The sequence below is a fragment of the Hipposideros armiger genome, unplaced genomic scaffold (assembly GCF_001890085.2).
Source record: "Hipposideros armiger isolate ML-2016 unplaced genomic scaffold, ASM189008v1 scaffold_531, whole genome shotgun sequence".
In the NCBI taxonomy this organism is placed as follows: domain Eukaryota; kingdom Metazoa; phylum Chordata; class Mammalia; order Chiroptera; family Hipposideridae; genus Hipposideros; species Hipposideros armiger.
In genome coordinates this window covers 175779-195818 of record NW_017731881.1, presented here as the reverse complement: position 1 = coordinate 195818, position 20040 = coordinate 175779, and the positions used below count along the sequence as shown (strand labels likewise).

General features: G+C 39.6%; 1 protein-coding gene across 7 annotated transcripts in view; it reads right to left on the bottom strand.

Annotated features, from left to right (window-relative positions):
- The window catches only part of SLC28A2 (solute carrier family 28 member 2), a 35528-nt gene extending 25913 nt beyond the window's left edge, over positions 1-9615 (bottom strand). For 6 of the 7 annotated variants that reach the window (XR_002126878.1, XR_002126877.1, XR_002126879.1 and 3 more), the window contains exons 1-3: positions 9536-9615; positions 8508-8601; positions 8270-8373 (exon numbers count right to left, since the gene is read on the bottom strand). Coding sequence is in view for 4 of the 7 variants with exons in the window: in XM_019668664.1 (XP_019524209.1) it covers positions 8270-8373; positions 8508-8585 (182 nt within the window). In the remaining 3 variants the exon portion in view is untranslated. Of the gene's footprint in view, positions 1-6882; positions 6966-8269; positions 8374-8453; positions 8602-9535 lie in introns of those variants that run through there. The other variant, XM_019668666.1, reaches the window with a different exon arrangement.
- Positions 9616-20040: the final 10425 nt, after the last annotated feature.

Genomic DNA, 20040 nt, shown 5'->3' with positions numbered 1-20040 from the left:
AAAAGAACTGGTCAGTGGGTACCATACTGGATACCACTTTGCCATATTCAAAGCTATGTATACAACTGGTTTCAAACTGGATGGACAAGGAGAGCTAAGTGGTGGTGTTAGCAACTCAAGAACAGTTACCAAAATTGTCCAAGAGAAAACAGTGACTGAGTCTGAGAAGCACAAAGGTTATCAATAAGCCAAAGTAGAAAGCCAAATAGGAATTGGAAAACCAGGGAAAGCAAGAGAAAACTTACATTGGGGGTAGAGGCTCTGTGCACCTGGGGATGAACAACCAGTTCTGAGAGCAATCGGCCTAGCTAGAGTGAGAAGGGAACCTAAACCAGAACATAGCCATGTTTACTGAGTTGTAATGGATGGACTGTCCTCGAAAGAACTCTCCCTCCACTTTGTACCCAAATCTCCACTGGCTGTATCCATTTCAGATAACAGAAAACGCCAGATCTTCTTCACACCAACAGTGTAGACCCAATGCCAAAGGTCCACAAAGACAAGAAGGACCTATGTGATGGGATTTCTAATTAGCCCTTCAACCCACCCTCAACTTCTTCCGTCGAAAACTCTGTTCTCCCAAGCTAGTGGTTCTGACAGGCAGTGGAGTCTTCCCAGATAAGGTGCCCTCTGTCACTCATCAGGGAGAGACATGCCTCTACCTTCAATGGCCTTTTTGAGACACGCCCTTTAGTGTGTTAGCAAAAATTTCTTGAATATGGTTAATGCCCATCGTGGACTTCCTGTGCTGATACAATTTGCCCCTATTTATATATTTTTTAAAAGAATTTCAGTAGGAATTTGAGGATACAGGAACTCTAGCTCATCCAGCTATTGATATCAGGGTCAGGCCCTAATGAGAAACAAAATGAAAGAGGAGTAAGGAGGACCTTCCAGCAAGGAAGAGCTGCCTAAAATCCTTCACATGGGACTTGCATTGACATGCCACAGAGGCCCGAGGTGCCCTTCCAGACCTCCTTGCTGGTAACTTGCCCAGCGCACACCCACCCACCTGTCTTGCCATGTCCACCCATCCCTACCAGGCTTTCCACCATCCTCCCAGGAAGTCAGAACAGTCACCCTGATAGGGCAGCCAGAAGAGAGAGCAGTTGGAGAGCTAGGAGGAAAGGTGAAAAAGAAAAATGATCTTTAAGAGGGAGGTGAGGTCAATGATACTCAATGATGTGTAAAATCAGGCAGGCATGGCAAATGAGAAGAGGCTAGACAGCAGTGAAAGTGACTGGTTCTGTTTGAGAGAGCTGTTTACAGAAGAGTGACTGAGTAAAAGCAGAATTGCAGGGGACTGTGAGCATATGTGGACTTTTTTATTAAAGTTTGAAGAAAAGAAAAACCAGATACTATTTATTAAACACCTTTTACCAGGCACTGCAAGACCTCATCGATCATCCCTCTCAAAAACCACAAGGTTAATATTGTAAGTTTATGAGCAAGGAAACTGAGCCTGCCAGCAAGTGGCAGAGTTAGGATTTAACGCCCAGATCTATCCATTACTCCAAGTGGCTTCTAATTAGAGATGTAAGACTAGAACTCCAGAGCAATCACTCCAGAATTCTAAAGTTATGATTGCTAAGAGTAAAAAAGAAGGGCATGTAACTATGCCTGTGAACTGATATGAACTGATATGAAAGGTAAGGGGAAGAAGTTTACTAAGTGGAAGTTTGCAGGGCATTAGAAGAAAAGGTTGGGGTATTTCTAGAAGAGTAAACACATACTCGAATGAGCCTAGCATTTTGAAAGAACAGTATAACTTGCTGTCGCTGGGAAACAGGGAGCATGTAAATGGATGGTGGGAAGAAAGCTTGTAAAGGAGAGAAGTCAGGTCGTGCAGATTATATGCCATGGTTTGAAATTTAAATATTATCTTGTAGGAAGCGGCGAGCCATTGAAGAATTTAAGCAAGGTAGTAATGTGAGCAGATATGTGTTTTAGAAAGACCACTCTGGTGGCAGTGGGCTTTGGGTCTTTAGGAAGTAACTAAGGGTGCAGAAGAGGACTCATAATAGGACTGCATGGCATAGGTGTTTAAGACAGAGGATCAACATTAAGTGGAGGGAAGCTGGGATGACAATGAGGTTCTTGCCATGTGTGACTCAGTGAGGGTGAAAACATTCACCAAAATAGAGAATACAGAAGGAGGACCAGATCTGAGGAGAAACAGACATGAAGAGGAAATGTGAGTTTATTCATCTCTGTATGCTTAGAGTCCAGCCCTGGTCCTGGCATAGCAGGAAAGAGTCGAACCTATGCCGATAGGAGTTTGGTTTCAATGTTTAATTTGAAATATATATGTGACATGTAGGTGTAGATGTTTGGTAAATGGTTAGATATATGACGCTGAAGCGTACAACAAAGATGCAGGCTTCAGATGTGGCTTTAGGAATCAAGACATTAAGTGTGGAAGTGAGAAGAGAAGACAAATGACAGACCCTGGAAAGCAACACACAAGAAAGAGCATACAGAGAGATAGAAGAATGAGGAGGGTATAGTGTTATTAAATTTTTTAAGTTAGTTTTAAGGAAAAAAGGGACAAAAGGGTCATGCTGCAGAGATTCCCAATGAAAGTGCATACACTAGAGTTGATAAGTAGGTTTCCATTGCTTGCCTGAATAAGAAAATTTCAGCTGGCCAGTGATGGTAAAAACTAGATTGCAACGGGCTGAGAAATGAATGGGGAGGTAAGAAAATGTTGCAAGTAAATCCCACTTTTCCAAGAAACTTAGTCATGAAGGAAAAATGTATCACAAGATTGATGTAAGGTTGATTTGTTTGTTTGTTTGTTTGTTTGTTTGTTTGTTTACTGTAAGAAGAAAGAAACTTGAATACACTTATAGATTGGGGAAGGGTCTAAAGGAGAAGAAGTAACTGAACATCTAGGGGAAGGAGAGCCCTATAGAAGGGGATGGAGAAAGATGGGATTGAGAAAATGGGTAATGATTATCAAAAGCATTTTTTAAAAAGGAAATTATAGGATATTTTTAAGTGATCATGGGGTATGGTATGATTAATCTAGACTATCTGATGTGATAAGTAATATACAACAAATTCTAGGATAGAATATTTATGTACAACCTAAGTGGAAGTACGGGTGTGTGTAATACTGTATGTATACAAAATGGGGATTTCAGTGAATATTTACTTGATTCTTTATGCTTTTCCCTGTATCGTTTGAATTTCTTATGAAGAACATGGATCATTTTGATAATGAGAATAAAATAAAGCTATCTTCATTTTGGAGAAAAAAAAAGGAAGATGGGTAGTGAAGTTGGCTTTAGACTCAGGGAGAGTAGGCCTTCTGATAAAGGAGGGGGACAGATAAGGATTCATGCAGATGCAGGAACATGTAAGTTGGCGCATATAGTAAGATAATTTACTGTTTAAACAAAAATAATAACAGTGTAGTATGGTGTTTATAACACATAGAAGTCAAATGTATAAACATAAACAACAGTACTATAAAGGCTGGAAGGGGAGATATAGAAGTATACAGTTATAAGTTTCTAATACTATATGTGAAAGGATATAATATCACTGGAAGGTAGACTTGCTAAGTTGAAGATGTACACTATAGACACAAAGCAAGCACTAATATAACAAAACAAAGAGTTACAGCTAATAAGCCCACAAAGGAGATAAAATAATCATTTAAATATTCAATTAATCTGAAGGAAGTCTTAAAAAGAGGAAAGGCATTAGAAAAGAATATGAAAAGACATCCCACGTTCATGAATCAGAAGAAATAATATTGTTAAAATGTCCATACTACCCAAAGCCATCTATAGATGCAATGCACTCCCCATCAAAATAGTTCACAGAAATGGAAAAAACAATCCTAAAATGTGTATGGAACCACAAAAGACTCCACATAGCTAAAGCAACCCTGAGGAAACAGAACAAAACTGGAGGTATCACACTTTTTTATTTCAAACTATTCTACAGAGTTATAATAATAAAAACAGTATGGTAATTGCATAAAAATATACATAGACCAATGGAACAGAACAGAGAGCTCAGAATTAAACTCCCACATATACAGTAACTAATATTTGACAAGGGAGTCAAGAACACCCAATTAGGAAAGGATTGTCTCTTCAACAAACAGTGTTGGAAAAACTGGATAAACACATGAAGAACAATGAAATTGGACTCTTAACTTATACCATTCATAAAAGTTAACTTGAAATGGATCAGACTTACACATAAGACCTGATACCATAAAACTCCTAGAAGAAAACGTAGGGAAGCAGCTCCTCAGCATTGGCCTTGGCAATGATTTTTCTTGGCTATGACACCAAAAGCACAAACAGCAAAAGCAAAAATCAACAAGTGGGACCACATCAAACTTAAAAAGCTTCTGCACAGCAAAAGAAACAACAAAATGAAGAGGCAATCTACAGAATGAGAGAAAATTTTTTGCAATCTACAGAATGAGAGAAAAAAATTTGCAAATTTTTTTCCAAAAAAGATACCCAAATGGCCAACAGGTACATGAGAAGATGCTCAACATCAGTAATCATCAGAGAAATGCAGTTCAAAACCACAATGAGCTATCATCTCATACCTGTTAGAATGGCCATGATCAAGAAGACAAAAGATAACAAGTGTTGGTGAGGATGTGGAGAAAAGGAAACCATTGTACTCTATTGGTGAGAATGTAAATTGCTTCAACCACTATGGAAAACAATGTGGAGGTTCTTCAAAAAATTTAAAATAGATCTATCATATGATTCAGCAGTTTCACTTCTGGGTATATATACCCAAAGGAAATGAAAACAGAATATTGAAGAGATATATGCACTCCCATATTTATTGCAGCATTATTCACAATAACCAAGATATGGAAACAATCTAAGTGTCCATCAATGGATAAATGGATAAAGAAAACGTGATGTGATACACACACACACACACACACACACACACACACACACACACTGGAATAGTATTTAGCCATGGGAAAGAACATCCTGCCATTTGCAACAACATGGAAGGACTTGAGCAAATTATGCTAAGTGAGATAAGTCAGACAGAGAAAGATAAGTACTATATATGACTTATATGTGGAATCTAAAAATCCAAAATCACAAAAACAGAAAGTAAAATGGTGGTTACTAGGGGGTAGGAGGATAGGACAGATGTTGTTTAAGGGTACAAATCTGCAACGAGTAGTAAATAAGCCCTAGAAATCTAATGTACGGTATAGTGAATATAGACAATAATGCTCTATAATAATCATCAAACTTGCTGAGAGACTAGAACTTAATGATTCCAACCACTAAACAGAAAATAACTCTATGTAATGTGATAGAGGTGCTAATTATTGCCACAATAGCAATCGTATTTATTACAATATATAAATATATCAAATTAACACGTGTGTACCTTAAATTTGCTTAATGTTATATGTCAAATATATTTCAATTAAAAAATATGTTTACTTGCAATCCAGAAATTAGAAGATCTGGGTAAACATTTGAGCTCATTGATTATGAACTGGGCCTTTACTTTTTATTTTGTCAGGTTTCACTTTGTGGAGCCAAGAGTAATAAATCAAATAATAAATGTTCCTCAAATCCTAAATTTTATTGTTAAGAAAATTTTCATAAAATCAGAGGAATGGGGTGATTGTAGTTAATGGAAGGAGTGTAATATTGAGTAACCACTGAAAATACAATCTATTTTTAATGGATAACTGGGAAAAATAAACTAACAATGGGAGAAATAAATTTGATACATTGAAAAAAAGAACAATTGAGACAAATAGAAACAAGTACATAGCAAGATGGTATTTTTAAATCATTAAATGTAAATGACCTAAGCACCCTAATTAAAAAGCAGAGACTGGCAGATTGGCTAAAAATAGCAAGAGGGAGACTGTTCTTTTTCTGAGAGAAAGAAAAAAATAAAGAAAACAAAGACAAATTATAAGGTAATGATATAAGTGTTAGTGCCATGGTGCATAAGGAAATTAGTGACAAAAATACTGAATCTTCTTAAAAAGGAATGATACTGGATTAAATAGCTATTAGCAGTGGAGATGGGGACAGGTAGAGTGAATGGGGTTGAGAATTTGAGAAGAAGAGGAGTTTTAGAACAACTGCTAAAGGGAAATAAGCAAGCAGTCATGTGTAATAAAGTGTCAACCAGTGAAGAAGGCTCAGGCAGTCCAGTTAGGGGCCAAAGGTCCACTTAATTATTTTTAACTGGGCTCTACATGAAACCTAGGCATATCTGAACAGAAATTAGAGCTGAAATTGACAAGGTTTATGGCGTGATCATTATCTGCTTTCCTAGTAATTAGCTTGAATAAAACAAAAACATTCATGTAAATGAAAAGTTTCATATGATGCAACTCTTCATTTCTGGAGTTAAAAACTAGAAGAGGTGGTATTCAGTAGACAAGCTAGGAAGAAGTGTGTGACCCTTCCTCCAGGACAGAAGAGCCCCTCTCAGGTCTGCTGCCCATTCCCCAGCCAGACCCGAATTTAGGAAGGTGCCTGGCCCCTGCCAAGCTAGCTCCAGGACCCTAATGTCACTCAGCACCACCGCTCAGGGTGGAGAGACACAGCTGAGGGTCTGCAGGGCTGAGGGGGGGAGGGATGCTCTTATCTCGCCTAGTCTCCTTTGCTCTCAGCAGATACATCCCCTACTTTACAGAAATTTAGCCTCGCTGGCCTTACACCCCTTATTTTCTTCTCAGTGCAGCTCTGATCCAACAGCTTCTCAGACCCCTTTTTAACATCTTGGGAAGAGCTAGCCTTCCCATTTACCAATGCAAATTCTCCAGCTCTTAATCTCAATTCCACCTCCTGACAACTTCTAAGGGCCTTGTGCTGACAATTATTTTTCTCACTATCAACGTACCCGTCCGTCATCGTCCATTCCTTCTCTTTCTGACTCTCCTGACTCCTGTTTTCAACCATCAGATGGGCTCAAGTTTACTACTTCTGAAAAACAAACACCTCTCACCACCACCAAACTTTTCTGAATTATAACAACAGAAAGAACTCTCCCTAAAATGTTTAGGTTGTGCTAAATTGCTTTATAAAAATGGACAAATTCAGCAAGAGTAATGAAAGAGAAGTTAAAATCAGTTTGCATTGAAGGATAAGAGTAAGGATTTCCTGAGGAACCAAGAACAGGAGTAAGGGAGGATTAAGACAGGGGTCTGAGTGTGCATCCTGAGAATGGCTGGCCTTTAATTAATCACTAAATCTTGCCATTCTGCTCCAACAGTGCCTCTGGGATTTAACTCCTCTAACCTCTTCCCACATGTCCACATTGATATATCAATTTGTATATAGAATATGAATTTCTGGATAAGAAAATAGAATTTAAAATTTTCTTTTCTCTATACAGTCACTAAGTTAATTCTTAAAAATAAAGAAAAGAAAACAAATTTTAAAAACCTTTGGTTTGGGAGCTGCTCTGGATCATATCCACATATTCCTTTTAGAAGCTATTTAATATCCTCTTCTAAGCTTCACAGGGTATGACTGCTGCACTTTTCTATAAATATCCAGACCCTTTTCCATGCTGTGGAACATGGCTTCCATCTGACCTCTTTTACCTGAACAACTTTCTGGGACCAAATCCATGATCAAAATCAAGGATTTTTCTCACACCTTCTTCCTTGACTCCCCATTGCACATCACACTGTGGACTGTGTCCTCATTCTTGCTTCTCTTTTGACTTCCAAGACTGTACTTTTTACTTCCACTGTTATCCCTCATGGTGGGTCGTTCTCTCTCTCTCTTTTTTGTCTCATTTTTCTTTCTCCCTACCCCAAATTTGAGTATTCCAGAAGAGCCTTATTTTTTTTTTTTGGTGATATGGATAAGTTAATTTCTAAGCCTCACTATTCTGATTTAAAAAGGGGATTAAAATTAATAGCTACCTGTTGCTGTGAAAATTAAGGAAATTAATTACATAAAGCAGTCTGCACAATAGTAAGTACTCAATAAACGTTAGCTATTTTTATTCTCATTGTTGTTTTTATTGTCAGTCCAACCAACATCAATAAATGCTGAACTCCCATTATTGATAGCACAGGTTTATATATAACAATTTAATTACATATAAGTATAGAGTGCGTATGATAACATTAGGTAGCTGTGAGTCTTATCTCTATAATAGGACCACAAGCTTTCTGAGAACGGAGCAATTTTGACCTCTTCTGAGTCCACTGGCCACACTTAACGCACCCTAGTTCCTTAGGTCTTAAACTGAGCCAATTCTAGAACGCGTGTACCTCTGGTGAGTGGAAGACCTAAGCCCATCCCCAAGGCTCTTCAATCCTTCTGGTTCTCCTTGCTCTTCAGTCCTTCTGGTTCTCTCAGGATTTTCTCCTTCTTCCTGTAAGCACAATTAGAGTTGAGGTCAGTCATAGGGCCCTGCCAGGGGAGGTGGGGATTGAGAATAGTCAGAGACCCTACATGAGGCCATGCAGCCGGTCACAAGGCTATGCAGAAACTAAACTGGTGAATTACCGTGAGCTCCAGCCCTGGGTTCTCTAGGTCAGTCTCCACTGTGGACAGATCAGTGACCCCTCTTTCGTTTGTCTTCATCTCCTGTTTACTTTAGCTGAAAAACAAATTCAGAGCCAAGGCTGAAAGATTGGTCATTCTAAAATGTGGGACTGGGGAGAATTTTTAGGACCAGTTGTCCACAGGAAAAACAAAACTAAAAATCTTGAGATGTTTAGTTGATTTCTTTAAAAACTGAGAATTGGGGAAATTGGAAGCATAATTTTAATATAATAGATAGTGAAATATAGACTTCTATCTCTGTGAATAGGTTAAAAAAGGGGGGCGGGTAATAAGATAGGAGAAGAGAAATGAAGGGCAGGGTTCATTTAAATGAAGCAGTGATTTAGTCCAGGACCTGGACTAAAAAGGACCCTGTTAGGTCCTTTGAAGGAAGAGCCAGAAGGTAACTACCCCTGTTACTCTCAGGGAGGCTCCAGTGAGCTGTGCTTTGTAAAATGAAAGCAGAAAGGGAGGCAGAGGGCTGGGGAGGCCCCAGACCCTAACATATTGCGAGAAAACAAAAGGCTTTCAAGTTCCTGACTACATTGTCGTACAAAAATGGTTTTTGGAGTATCTAAGAGCATCCTCATTAGTAAAATAAAAGAAATCTACACTTAGAATAGTCAGCATGAATGTTAATTATCTCAAAGAAAGTTTTAAAACAAAATGAGAGAATCAAAACACTAAAGCAAACATTTGAGCCTCACCATAAGCAACCCTCATAGACAAACATTCAAATGTATAAGTTCATTCTAAGATGTTTCTTTGCAGAAAATTTCCATGCATAAACCCCCACAGATTTATATTTTTTAATGTGATCTCTTTAAGTACTTAAAATATAATTTCATTAAACACACATAAACAGACTTTCGTTGTATAAATCAGTGCCTTTCTGTATAGGCAGAGAACTACCTGCATTTGGTCTAAATATGATCAGTTAAGAAATTTGGCAAATCAGGTTCCTGCCCTCCCCAAACACCCTTTCTTACAGCAGCTTGCAGGATTCCTTCTGTCTCCTCAGTCAAGGACTGAAAGAAAAACTCAGCTCCAAGAGATTCTGACTCTGAAGGGAGGGAGCATACTGAAGACTTCCTGTGATTGGCTCATTTTGGCTTGGCCCTCCTTCAACTGTGCTTACTCTACATCCCTGTAGAGGAATTAAATATTTATATATTTTAAGGACTATTTTTTGCAGGGAATTCTGCAGGAACTCCTAACAGGCACATCAGCAAAAGCATTGCCCAGCACTGAGCAAGGCACGGAAAACGTGTAAAAGAAAAGAGAAAGGTCTCTGCTCTCAGAACATTTTTCATCATTATGTACTGGGAAGACAGCTACCAGAAAACAACAGAAAGCAGGACTATCCAGGATTCAATGCCAAATGATCTCTAGGAAGTCTTTTATTAATCCAGTCAACAAATATTTGTTGAGTGCTCACTATCCCCCAGGCACTGTTTTGGGTGCTGAAGACACAAAAATGAATGAGACATTTGTCTCTGTCACGAAGGAGCTTACAAATCAGTAAGGAAAGACAGATGTGTCCAAAACGTTTCACGGAGTTGGTAACAGTTGCCCTGAGCCTGGAAAGTCTTGAACGGTAAGTGGAGGATCAATGATGGAGAAAGCGGAAGATATACCAAGCAGAGAGAGAAACCTGAACAAAAGCACGGAGCTGTGTCCTTCCCTGATACGGTAAGGAGACTTCAAAAATTAGCTAAAGAATGGAGAGGAATGTTTGAGGAATGAATTAAGGAAGAACAGAATAAAGTAAGGAATTAGCTAAGGAATGGAGGGGGGAAATGTGAATGGGATGGAAGTGATCTATCAATACATAAGTCTGGAGGGCTGGCCGAGTGGTGTGTTGGTTAGGAGTTGGCTTGGGATGCAACTCTGAGCAGCAGGGCCCCGGTTCAGAACCCAAATGAGGGCCAGTGACACTGCGCCCTCTACAGCTAAGATGGTGAACAACAGCTCGACCTGGAGCTGGGCTGCCATGAGACACCATCCAATGGCCAGCAAGCGACTGCCTCAGCTGGGAAGAGCGCAATGATAATACCAACATGGGCCAGTGAAGTGACGTCCTCCACAACTAGACTGAAGAACAAAAGGACAGCAAGTTGTCTGTTTCCCTCCCCCAATTCCCTAATAAAATCTTTAAAAAAAAAAAAGACGTAAGTCTGGAGATGCAGGTAAGTACCAGATGGAGGTGGGCTCTCTGTAAGCCAGACTAAAAATTTGGGCTTATTCTGAACCAAATGGGAAGGCAGGATTGGAAGGATGTACATTGAGGACAGGGAGACAGGCTGGGAGACAAAAGCAATAGTCCATGTCAGACATGATGAGGCTCTAACCAAAGCAGTAGAAGAGGATGCATAGAAGGAAACAAGTCTATAGGACTTGGTGATTGATTGGGCATGGGGGAAATTTATGAAAGGGGAAAGGTAATTTTTCAAAACGATCTAGTTTCTACCTATTCCTACCCTCCAGTAATAATTTGCTGCATGTTGCTCCATAACATACAATGTTCCCTGCAAAAGACATAGTGCTCTAGATGTTTGCTTGTCTCCCATTAGACTGTGATCTCCTCAAGCACAGGCTTTCAATCTTGTCCACCACTATATCCCCAGACTCAAGGCCTGCCATGTATTAGACAACCAATAAATATTTGTAAGATAAGCGAAACAAACAAACACAGGATTCTGGTTTAGATTATTGGGTATGTAGATGCTGATAACAATCACCAAAATAGGAACACATTTTTCCATTTCCCTAGTTCTGTGAGTGTATAAAAGCCTTAGCAGATTAAATGAGTGTTATATTCTGCAACCTGGAGCAATTCATTTCATCTTTCTGGGCCCCTTTGTTACTCCTTTCTGTCTAATTGCTTAATGCTATCTCACAAGATTATTATGAAAATTAAGTAATTTCATATAGAAAAAGAATTTGGAAAACAGTAGATGACCTTATAGCTATAGGCTACTATTGTAAGATCTTATAGTAATTCAGGAAAATTATAGATATTTTCAATCTGATGTCTGGCTATCATCTCAATGTGACTGTGAAGTCTCTCTTACTCATCCTAACTCATACTTTATCTCTGTTTTTCATTTTTACCTCAGATAATTGCCAGTTCTGGGGCCAGCCACAAGCATAATGATAGGCACAGGTCCTAGCGTTCAGTCCAGGGGAAATGATGCCAGCGACCACATCTCCCTTTTCTCTCATTCTCCTCCTTCCCTCTTTCTTTTCCTATAGAAGGTGTAAAAATTCATGTTCATCTTCTAAGTGCAAGCTACAGCACTTATCTCACTTTTCCAAGAGATCCCAAGATTCCTTTCAATACGAGTATTATTGACATAATGCAACTGCCAAGAAGAAGAAATTAATCTGATGGCTACCTCCCCTCAATTAATTGTTGACTCACGAACAGACTTAGGCTTCATTTATTAAGTGTTTTGTTTTTGCGTTATTACTTATAGTTTGATAACCTCTCTCAATTTACAGATCAAGCAGAACAAATCGGTTTACCCAGAGTCAACAGCTAGTTACCGTGTTTCCCTGAAAATAAGACCAGGTCTTATATTAATTTTTGCTCCAACAATCTACATTTATTCATGTACAAAAATCTTTATTCAAACAGTCATGTCTGGCTGACAATCTTTTTTTTTTTTAAGATTTTATTGGGAAATTGGGGGAGGGGAACAGCGCTGAGGAATCGAGGGGAGGGGAACAGAAAAGTTGCTGTCATTTTTTTCTTCAGTCTAGTTGTGGAGGACGTTGCTTCACTGGCCCCAGTTGTCACCAACATTGTGCTCTTCCCGGGCGAGGCAGATCAGTCGCCAGCTTCTGGTTAGCCGCTCACAGCAGCTGCTGGCCACTCGCCACACACGGTAGCCCATGACAACCCACTGCAGCAGGGGCTGCAGCCTACGCAGTCACCAGTGACTCACAGGCAGCCCAGCTCCAGGTTGAGCTGTTGTTCAGCATCTTAGCTGTAGAGAGTGCAGCGTCACTAGCCCTCATATGTGGGATCCGAACTGGGGCCCTCTGGCATCCCAAAGCCAGCTCTTAACCAACGTGCCATTCTGCCGGCCCCTGGCTGACAATCTTAACTGGGACTTATGTTTAGGGTAGGGCTTATATTACCAGCATCCTGAAAAATCATGCTAGGGCTTATTTTCTGTTTAGGTCTTATTTTTCAAGGAAACATGGTAGTGACTAAGCCAAATCCAAATCCTGGAATCCTTATTCCCAGTTTTGTGCTGCCTCTAGGCTGTCGGGTGGAAAGTAACAGATACCTCTGTTTCTGCAGCCTTTTGTAGTCTTTCAAAAGATTTTTCTATACTTTCACTGTTTATCGTCATAACATTCCTGTAAACAAGTCAGCTACTAATCCTATTTCAGGTACAAAGAAAAATGGACTCAAAAAAGATGAACAATTCATCTGAAGTCATACAGCTAGTTAGGGTGAGCCAGGATTAGAGGCTAGCTCTGGTCTTTTCCATGGAAGCTGGGCCATAACTGTCCTAAAGCCTAGGAGTTACTCCTGGAAAACAAGGTGGCCTACCACAAACCCATCGGAGAAATAAGTAGGGTAGAAATAATACTCGTATATGGTTTTATCTTCCCTGCTTTTATCTCCCTCTTGATGACTGGTAGAAGCAGGCAGAACTAGAGAGGACGCAGGGACTTCCAATATTGGTCTTTTTTTTTTTTTTTTTTTTTAGCTGAGCCATCCTGCCACCTGTTGGCAGCTCAGTGACTGCTCAGCTCGGGCCACAATATTGGTCTTAATGGAGTAGTTTGTCTTTAAGGAAAGACAGATGTGTCCTGAGGGGTCACATCTGAATTGGTGTTTAGAATTAATACCAGTCTTCTCAAACGCTTCCAAGCCTTCCTCCTGAAAACAACAAAAAAAGGCTAGACAAAATATATATAACAGCAGTTTTAAAGCATTGCAGAGGGGCCTGCCAACTGGCTCAGTTTGTTAAGAGCACGAGCTCTGAGCAACAGCGTTGCTGGTTTGATTCCCACATGGGCCAGTGAACCACGCCCAAGCTGAGCTGCTGTCGGGCAGCTGGATGGTTAGAACAAGCTTAGAGCAAGGCTGCCGGCTCGACTCCCAGAATAGTATGGTGGGCTATGTCCACCCACAACTAAGATTGAACATGGCACCTTGAGCTGAGTGGCCGTGAGCTGCCAACAGACGGCCAGATGGAGACTGGACTTGGAGCTGAGCTAGCTGTGCCCTCCACAACCAAGATTGAAAAACAACAATTTGGCTGTTCCCTTTCCCCAATTCCCCAACACTGTTCCCCTTCCCCGATTCCCCAATTAAATCTTTAAAAGCATTGCAGAGCGACCAATAGAGGGCAGGACTTGAGGATCTATGATCCTTGAGAGAAGGGAAGCACAGGAGTTGAGTTCCACATTTGTGCTAGCTCTTTTTCTGAGAGCATTTTAGTTTTCAAATCACAATGCAGAGAAATAATATCCAAGCAGTCTTATGAGGTTGAAGAGAGTGAGAGGTTGGAGTTTGGGTCAGCCAAAATGGCTGCAATTTGAGGGGGAAATCATAAAAAGAAGGGGAAAACCTGCAACCAAGCTTTCAAGTCTTGTTCAACCTATAAGTTGTATATGTTCAAAACAAGACACCAGGAAACAGCAAAAAACAGTAGCTGGAGTGCTAGAGACCTGAGAAGAGATTGCAGCAGCTGTGTGGTGCTGGCGAAATAAGTGTTAGTTTCAAGCCCCACTGGATGTGGACCTTGATAAACACACCAGTCTTTGTATTGAGACCCTAAAAGGGCCATAACCCAACAATAAGAAACATGCCTTAGGAATAAAAGCTATGCCCTAGGAAAAGGCAAAGCTGAAATAACGAGCATAAAACAAAGCCTCAACAGGATCAAGTCAATCCATTTCTACCCTATATACCTGACAGGAGAAATGCTAACCCTCTTCAAGTATATAGAACATCATCCAGAGCCTCCATAATTTTAGTTATAATATCCAGCGTCTAATTTAAAATTATAAGGGGCATTCTAAAAAAATAGGACCAAATGTCCAAAACCAAGAGGAAAAAAAACATATAATAGAAACAAATTCATAAATGATGTAGATATTGGAGATACCAGACAGCAAAGCAAATTTAACAATACGTTAAAATTTAACAATACCATGGTGAATTGTGATTTATTCCAGGGATGCAAGGATGGTTCAATATCTGAAAATCACTCAAACAATCTGAGGAAGGAATTAGGAGTATATTGACTTTAGGTGCATGCAGAACATTTAACAAGATAGACCATATTCTGAGCCCCCCCCCAAAAAAAACAAGAAAAAACCCCCTGAGAATATTTAAAAGAAACGAAACCATACTAAATATGCTCTAAGACAAATAGGTATTAATTAGGAATCTTAACAAAAAGATATCTTGAAAGTCACCAAATATTTGAAAATTAAACAAGATACTTGTAAATCACCTGAGTCAAAGGAGTCAAAAGGGAAATTAGAAAATAATTAAATGGAAATGAAAACATTAAAATCTATGAAATACATCTGAAGCAGTATTTATATTAGAAAAAGAAAAAGGTCTAAAATCAATTACCCAAGAAGACATCATGCTCTAAAGAAAGGAGCTAGGTAGCTTTGAACACCAGCATCTTTCTGGCACACCTGAAATCTTCCCATGTGGATGACCCCCTTCTTGAGCTTTAAGAAGTTCTTAACACTGTTTCGCTCTGCCATTGTTAATGCAGTACTAATGTTATTTAGCAACCTCTGGAGAAAATGTGAAAAAAATTGTAAAAATGAAGCTAAGCATGTGTTAAAACAAAGTATGGAGCTTATATTCGCGTTAAAGCCTTTGTTCCCTATTACCAGAGGGCAAGTTCCTTGAGAGGAAAGGCAAAGAGCCAACAAAGTGAAAATTCTAACTTTCTCATCATTGTCTGTTGAGTGGCTATATTAGGTTTGTGCAAACGTAATTGCGGTTTTTGCATTGTTGAAATTTGCCTTAGATATTGGAATTTATTCTTAAATAAATGTAGTTATATTATATATCACTTTAATGCACATTTCTCACTTTATTTTTTTTTGTTAATGACTTATAACTTGCTGTTTATTTTATATGTATTTTAGACTGTGGAAATGATGTTAGACAAAAAGCAAATTCGAGCAATTTTTTTTATTCGAGTTCAAAATGGGTCATAAAGCAGCGGAGCCAACTCTCAATATCAACAATGTATTTGGCCCAGGAACTGCTAACAAACATACAGTGCAGTGGTGATTCAAAAAGTTTTGCAAAGGAGATAAGAGCCTTAAGGATGAGGAGCATAGTGACTGGCCATCGGAAGTTGACAACGACCAATTGAGAGCAATCATCAAAGCTGATCCTCTTACAACTACACGAGAAGTTGCCAAAGAACTCAATGTTGACCATTCTACTGTCATTTGGCATTTGAAGCAAATTGGAAAGGTGAAAAAGCTCAATAAGTGGTTGCCTCATGAGCAGAACTCAAATCAAAAAAATCATTTTGAAGTGTCACCTCCTCTTATTCTATGCAATAACACAAACCATTTCTTGATCGGATTGTGATGTGTGATGAAAAGTGGATTTTATATGACAACCTGCAACAACTAGCTCAGTGGTTGGACCTAGAAGAAGCTCCAAAGCACTTCCCAAAGCCAAACTTGCACCAAAAAAAGGTCATGGTCACTCTTTGGTGGTCTACTGCTGATCTGATGTACTATAGCTTTCTGAATCCTAGCAAAGCCATTACATCTGAGAAGTATGCTCAACAAATTGATGAGATGCACTGAAAATTGCAACGCCTACAGCCGGCATTGGTCAACAGAAAGGGCCCAATGCCCAACCGTACATTGCACAACCAACACTTCAAAAGTTGATTGAATTGGGCTACGAAGTTTTGCCTCATCCACCATATTCACCTGACCTCTCGCCAATCGACTACCACTTCTTGAAGCATCTTGACAACTTTTTGCAGGGAAAACACTTCCACAACCAACAGGATGTAGAAAATGCTTTCCAATAGTTTGTTGAACCCCGAAGCATGGATTTTTATGCTACAGGAATAAACACACTTATTTCTCATTGGCAAAAATGTGTTGATTATAATGGTTTCTATTTTGATTAATAAAGATGTGTTTCAGCCTAGTTATAATGATTTAAAATTCACAGTCCGAAACCGCAGTTACTTTTGCACCAACCTAATATTACATTATCTTGTTATCTGTTAAGCAAGAGAAGAGATCTGAAAATTATACTACTTCCAAGAAAATGGTTGACTGTATCAAAGTACCAAGGAGGCGTCCTTGGAGGCCCTCCTGTTCCTTCTTTGTTCAATTCCTTTTGGCCTTGGCGCCAGCCAGGATCATAAAATGGTTGTTATCTGGAGGTGTGGAACAGCAAGTTATAGTGTTATATAGAGTTTTAGAGCAAAATGGACCTTTAACATCTTCCTGCTAAACACAATTTCACTGACTGTAGGTATTGTAAGCCATCAAGCCATAGGCAGTTGCCTGATGGGCATGGCATAAGGACTCTGTGTTCTGCTGGTTGCTCGTTCTGGCCCCCCATGAACCCAGCAGCCTATCATTCACCTCCCATTTTATGGCGATGACATCCAGCCTCTCTCTCTAACCCTGACCTTGAGAAATATTCTCCTTCCCAGAAACCTGAAAGTCATTTCCAATTACCGGTAAATGACCAACTGATGTCTCAGTGCCAATATGTTCTAAACAAGAACTTACTATTATCTTCTCGGATACCACCTTATCCTAAATCCCCTCCATTATCCCCTAAGTAAAGCATTCCTTGTACTTCTCTCTTCCTGTCACCCCGACCCCCACCCCCATTGGCACTGTCCCTCATTTGGCCTTGTGTTGGAGTTAAGTATGTGTTAGAGCTAGGTATAGAGTTTGTGTTAGAGCTAAGGCCTTTGTTCCCTGTCACCATAGGGGATGTTCCTTGAGGGAAGAGCTTGTGAAAAAGAAAAAGAGACATGGAGTAGAATGCAAAGGAAAGCATTTAAAGATACATTTCTTCAATGTCACAAATTGGATAGGGTTGACCCTGAATCCCAAAGCCATTTGAATTACCAGGGGCAGTTAAAATGGCAGGTTTTAAGTGGTGGCGATAACAAGTGTTTTCCAAGGTCTCCATTATTTTTATAATGTCTTATATATCTAATTATAGTTTATTTTTTGAAATGTTCGCCTTTTCTTGTGGAATCCTGATGGTTTTTGAATTTTCCCTGCAAGAAACTTAAGGTCTTTTTCTCTCTAGCTTTGTCCCATATGCAGGCTCCTTACAGAGTGGTAAGACACTGAATGTGTGAAAAGTGTGGAAATAGAAGAGGGAGATGAGAAATGCCCCTTCATACTGCAACATTGGGCTTGGCCAATTCAACGACCATGTGCTGGACAAACTGTTTTTTCAGCAGAGTTTTTAAAAATACCTCATTGAAAGATCAACCAAATGTTATCTGACCACAGAAAGCAGAGTAGGAATATGGTTAAGTCCTAAGACGTTATAACCTGTCTGCCCTGGCATTAGGGATTTCTGTCTTCTTTCCTGTCCTCTGCTTTTACTTGCTGTTGGTAATTTCTCTTATCTCTCTGACTCTACCTCCCTCCCTCCCTCTTCTCTCTCTGTCCCTCAAACTCCTTTCTCTCTAGTTCCCATCTCTCCTTCTATTTAACTTTGCAGTGCTCCACCTGAGAAAGTTGTGATAGAGCTCTAGGAAAAGAGATTCCAGAACACCTGTGGGGGCTGCCTCAGTCCTTGCCAGCAGAGCTGGTGACCCAGGCAGACAGTGCTAAGGGCATGTGTGTCAGGGAGCAGGTAGGCACACAGTCTCAGCTGTGTAATGGGAATAGACGAGGCTTGTGGAGAACCCAGGGAGGCCCTACGAGCAAGCTCACATGTTCTAGAGACTCAGCATCAACAACCACTTCCCACAATTAATCATACTGTGGATTAGAATCTTTAACCTCTATTTCCTGAACTTCTTGGGAGACTTTTGACTTGGATTCTGATTAGAAATGCCTGACGTCTACTATTTCTTATTGGTTTACAGTTGACTGATTATTTTCCATGGCTAAATTGTGAGGGGACAAAGTCTAAGAAAATTAATGTTGGTATCCTACTCCTGACCTTCCTCCTAGATACTCTAGCTATATCCCATTGGTGAAAGTCTACCCTTGTTTGGAAACCAAGTGATAAGAAGTAATCCTACTTGTTACTAAGCATTTCAGGGTTTATCTCTCTTGGGATTTTTTTTACTTTAAAGGCAAGATTGGCAAGGTTTGGAGTCAGAGGCTGCGTGGGCACAGTGACCTCATGACTTTGGAAAAAGTATTTACCTTCCTCGAGCCTTAATTAACACTTCTGCAAAATGAAGGTGATGATAAACATATCTGCCTACAAAATTGGGAATGATTGAATTAGAAAAAAAAGTGAAAGGAAAAACTATTTGTATAAATGGTAAGGTGCTCCAAAAAATTTAATAGCTAAAGTGTAAAGATCCTAATATAGATCCTTTACTTTCTTTTTTTTAAGCTATATTGTTCACTTATCATATTTCAGGCACTGTTCCATGCCTGAAATGCATTTCACACATTTTTTTATTTAATCCTGACCACACACCTTTGAGGAAAACTGCTATCCCAGTTTTCCACATGAGGAAACAGAAACTTAGAGAGATGAAGCAATTTGCCAAAGTACCAAAGTGAGCAAATATCAGAGCTACATTTGAGCCCAAAGTCCTTGCTATTACACAATTCTCTACTGCTCAACCTGCCCCAGCCTCCCACGCCTCCCTCACCTCTTCCTGTTCTCAAACACTCATCCTTTAAGATCTAACTCAGATGACTTTCCCTTTTACTGAAAGCTTTTGGACTTCATTCCAGTGTCCAATGAACTCAACGTCTTCTTTTACTGCCTGAGCTACTCGTGTCAATTATGTGGCATCTTTTATAGTTTTGTCTGTTATTGCTGTTTGTCATAATGTCTTATACTGTAGTCTGGAAGGGAAAAAAGATGGCAATAGAATTCCTCACTGAGAATGGTGGGTTTTAAAAAAATAAATTATCTTGATTGGCTCTTTGGCTCTGAAGTTCCACTAGAGAGACCCCAGAACCTAGCACACAGAAGTTGTGTAAAAATTATTTGTTGAAAATATAGAAACTTCTAGGATATGTGTCCAGATTGTCTGAAGCAAAGGAAAGTAAGAATGTCTGTTATTTGAAAAGTATACAGCATTTAGCATAGTGCCTGGTACAAAGTAAGCATTCACTAGGTGATGGCTATTTTGTCCTAAATAATATTGCAGGAATTATTAGAGCATCTTACGAGGAGCAAGGAGAAGAGGAGAGGAAGAAGTAAAGCAATATGGTGGTTGCTGGGGCTCTACGTACCGTGTTTCCCCGAAAATAATACCTAACTGGAAAATAAGCCCTAGCATGATTT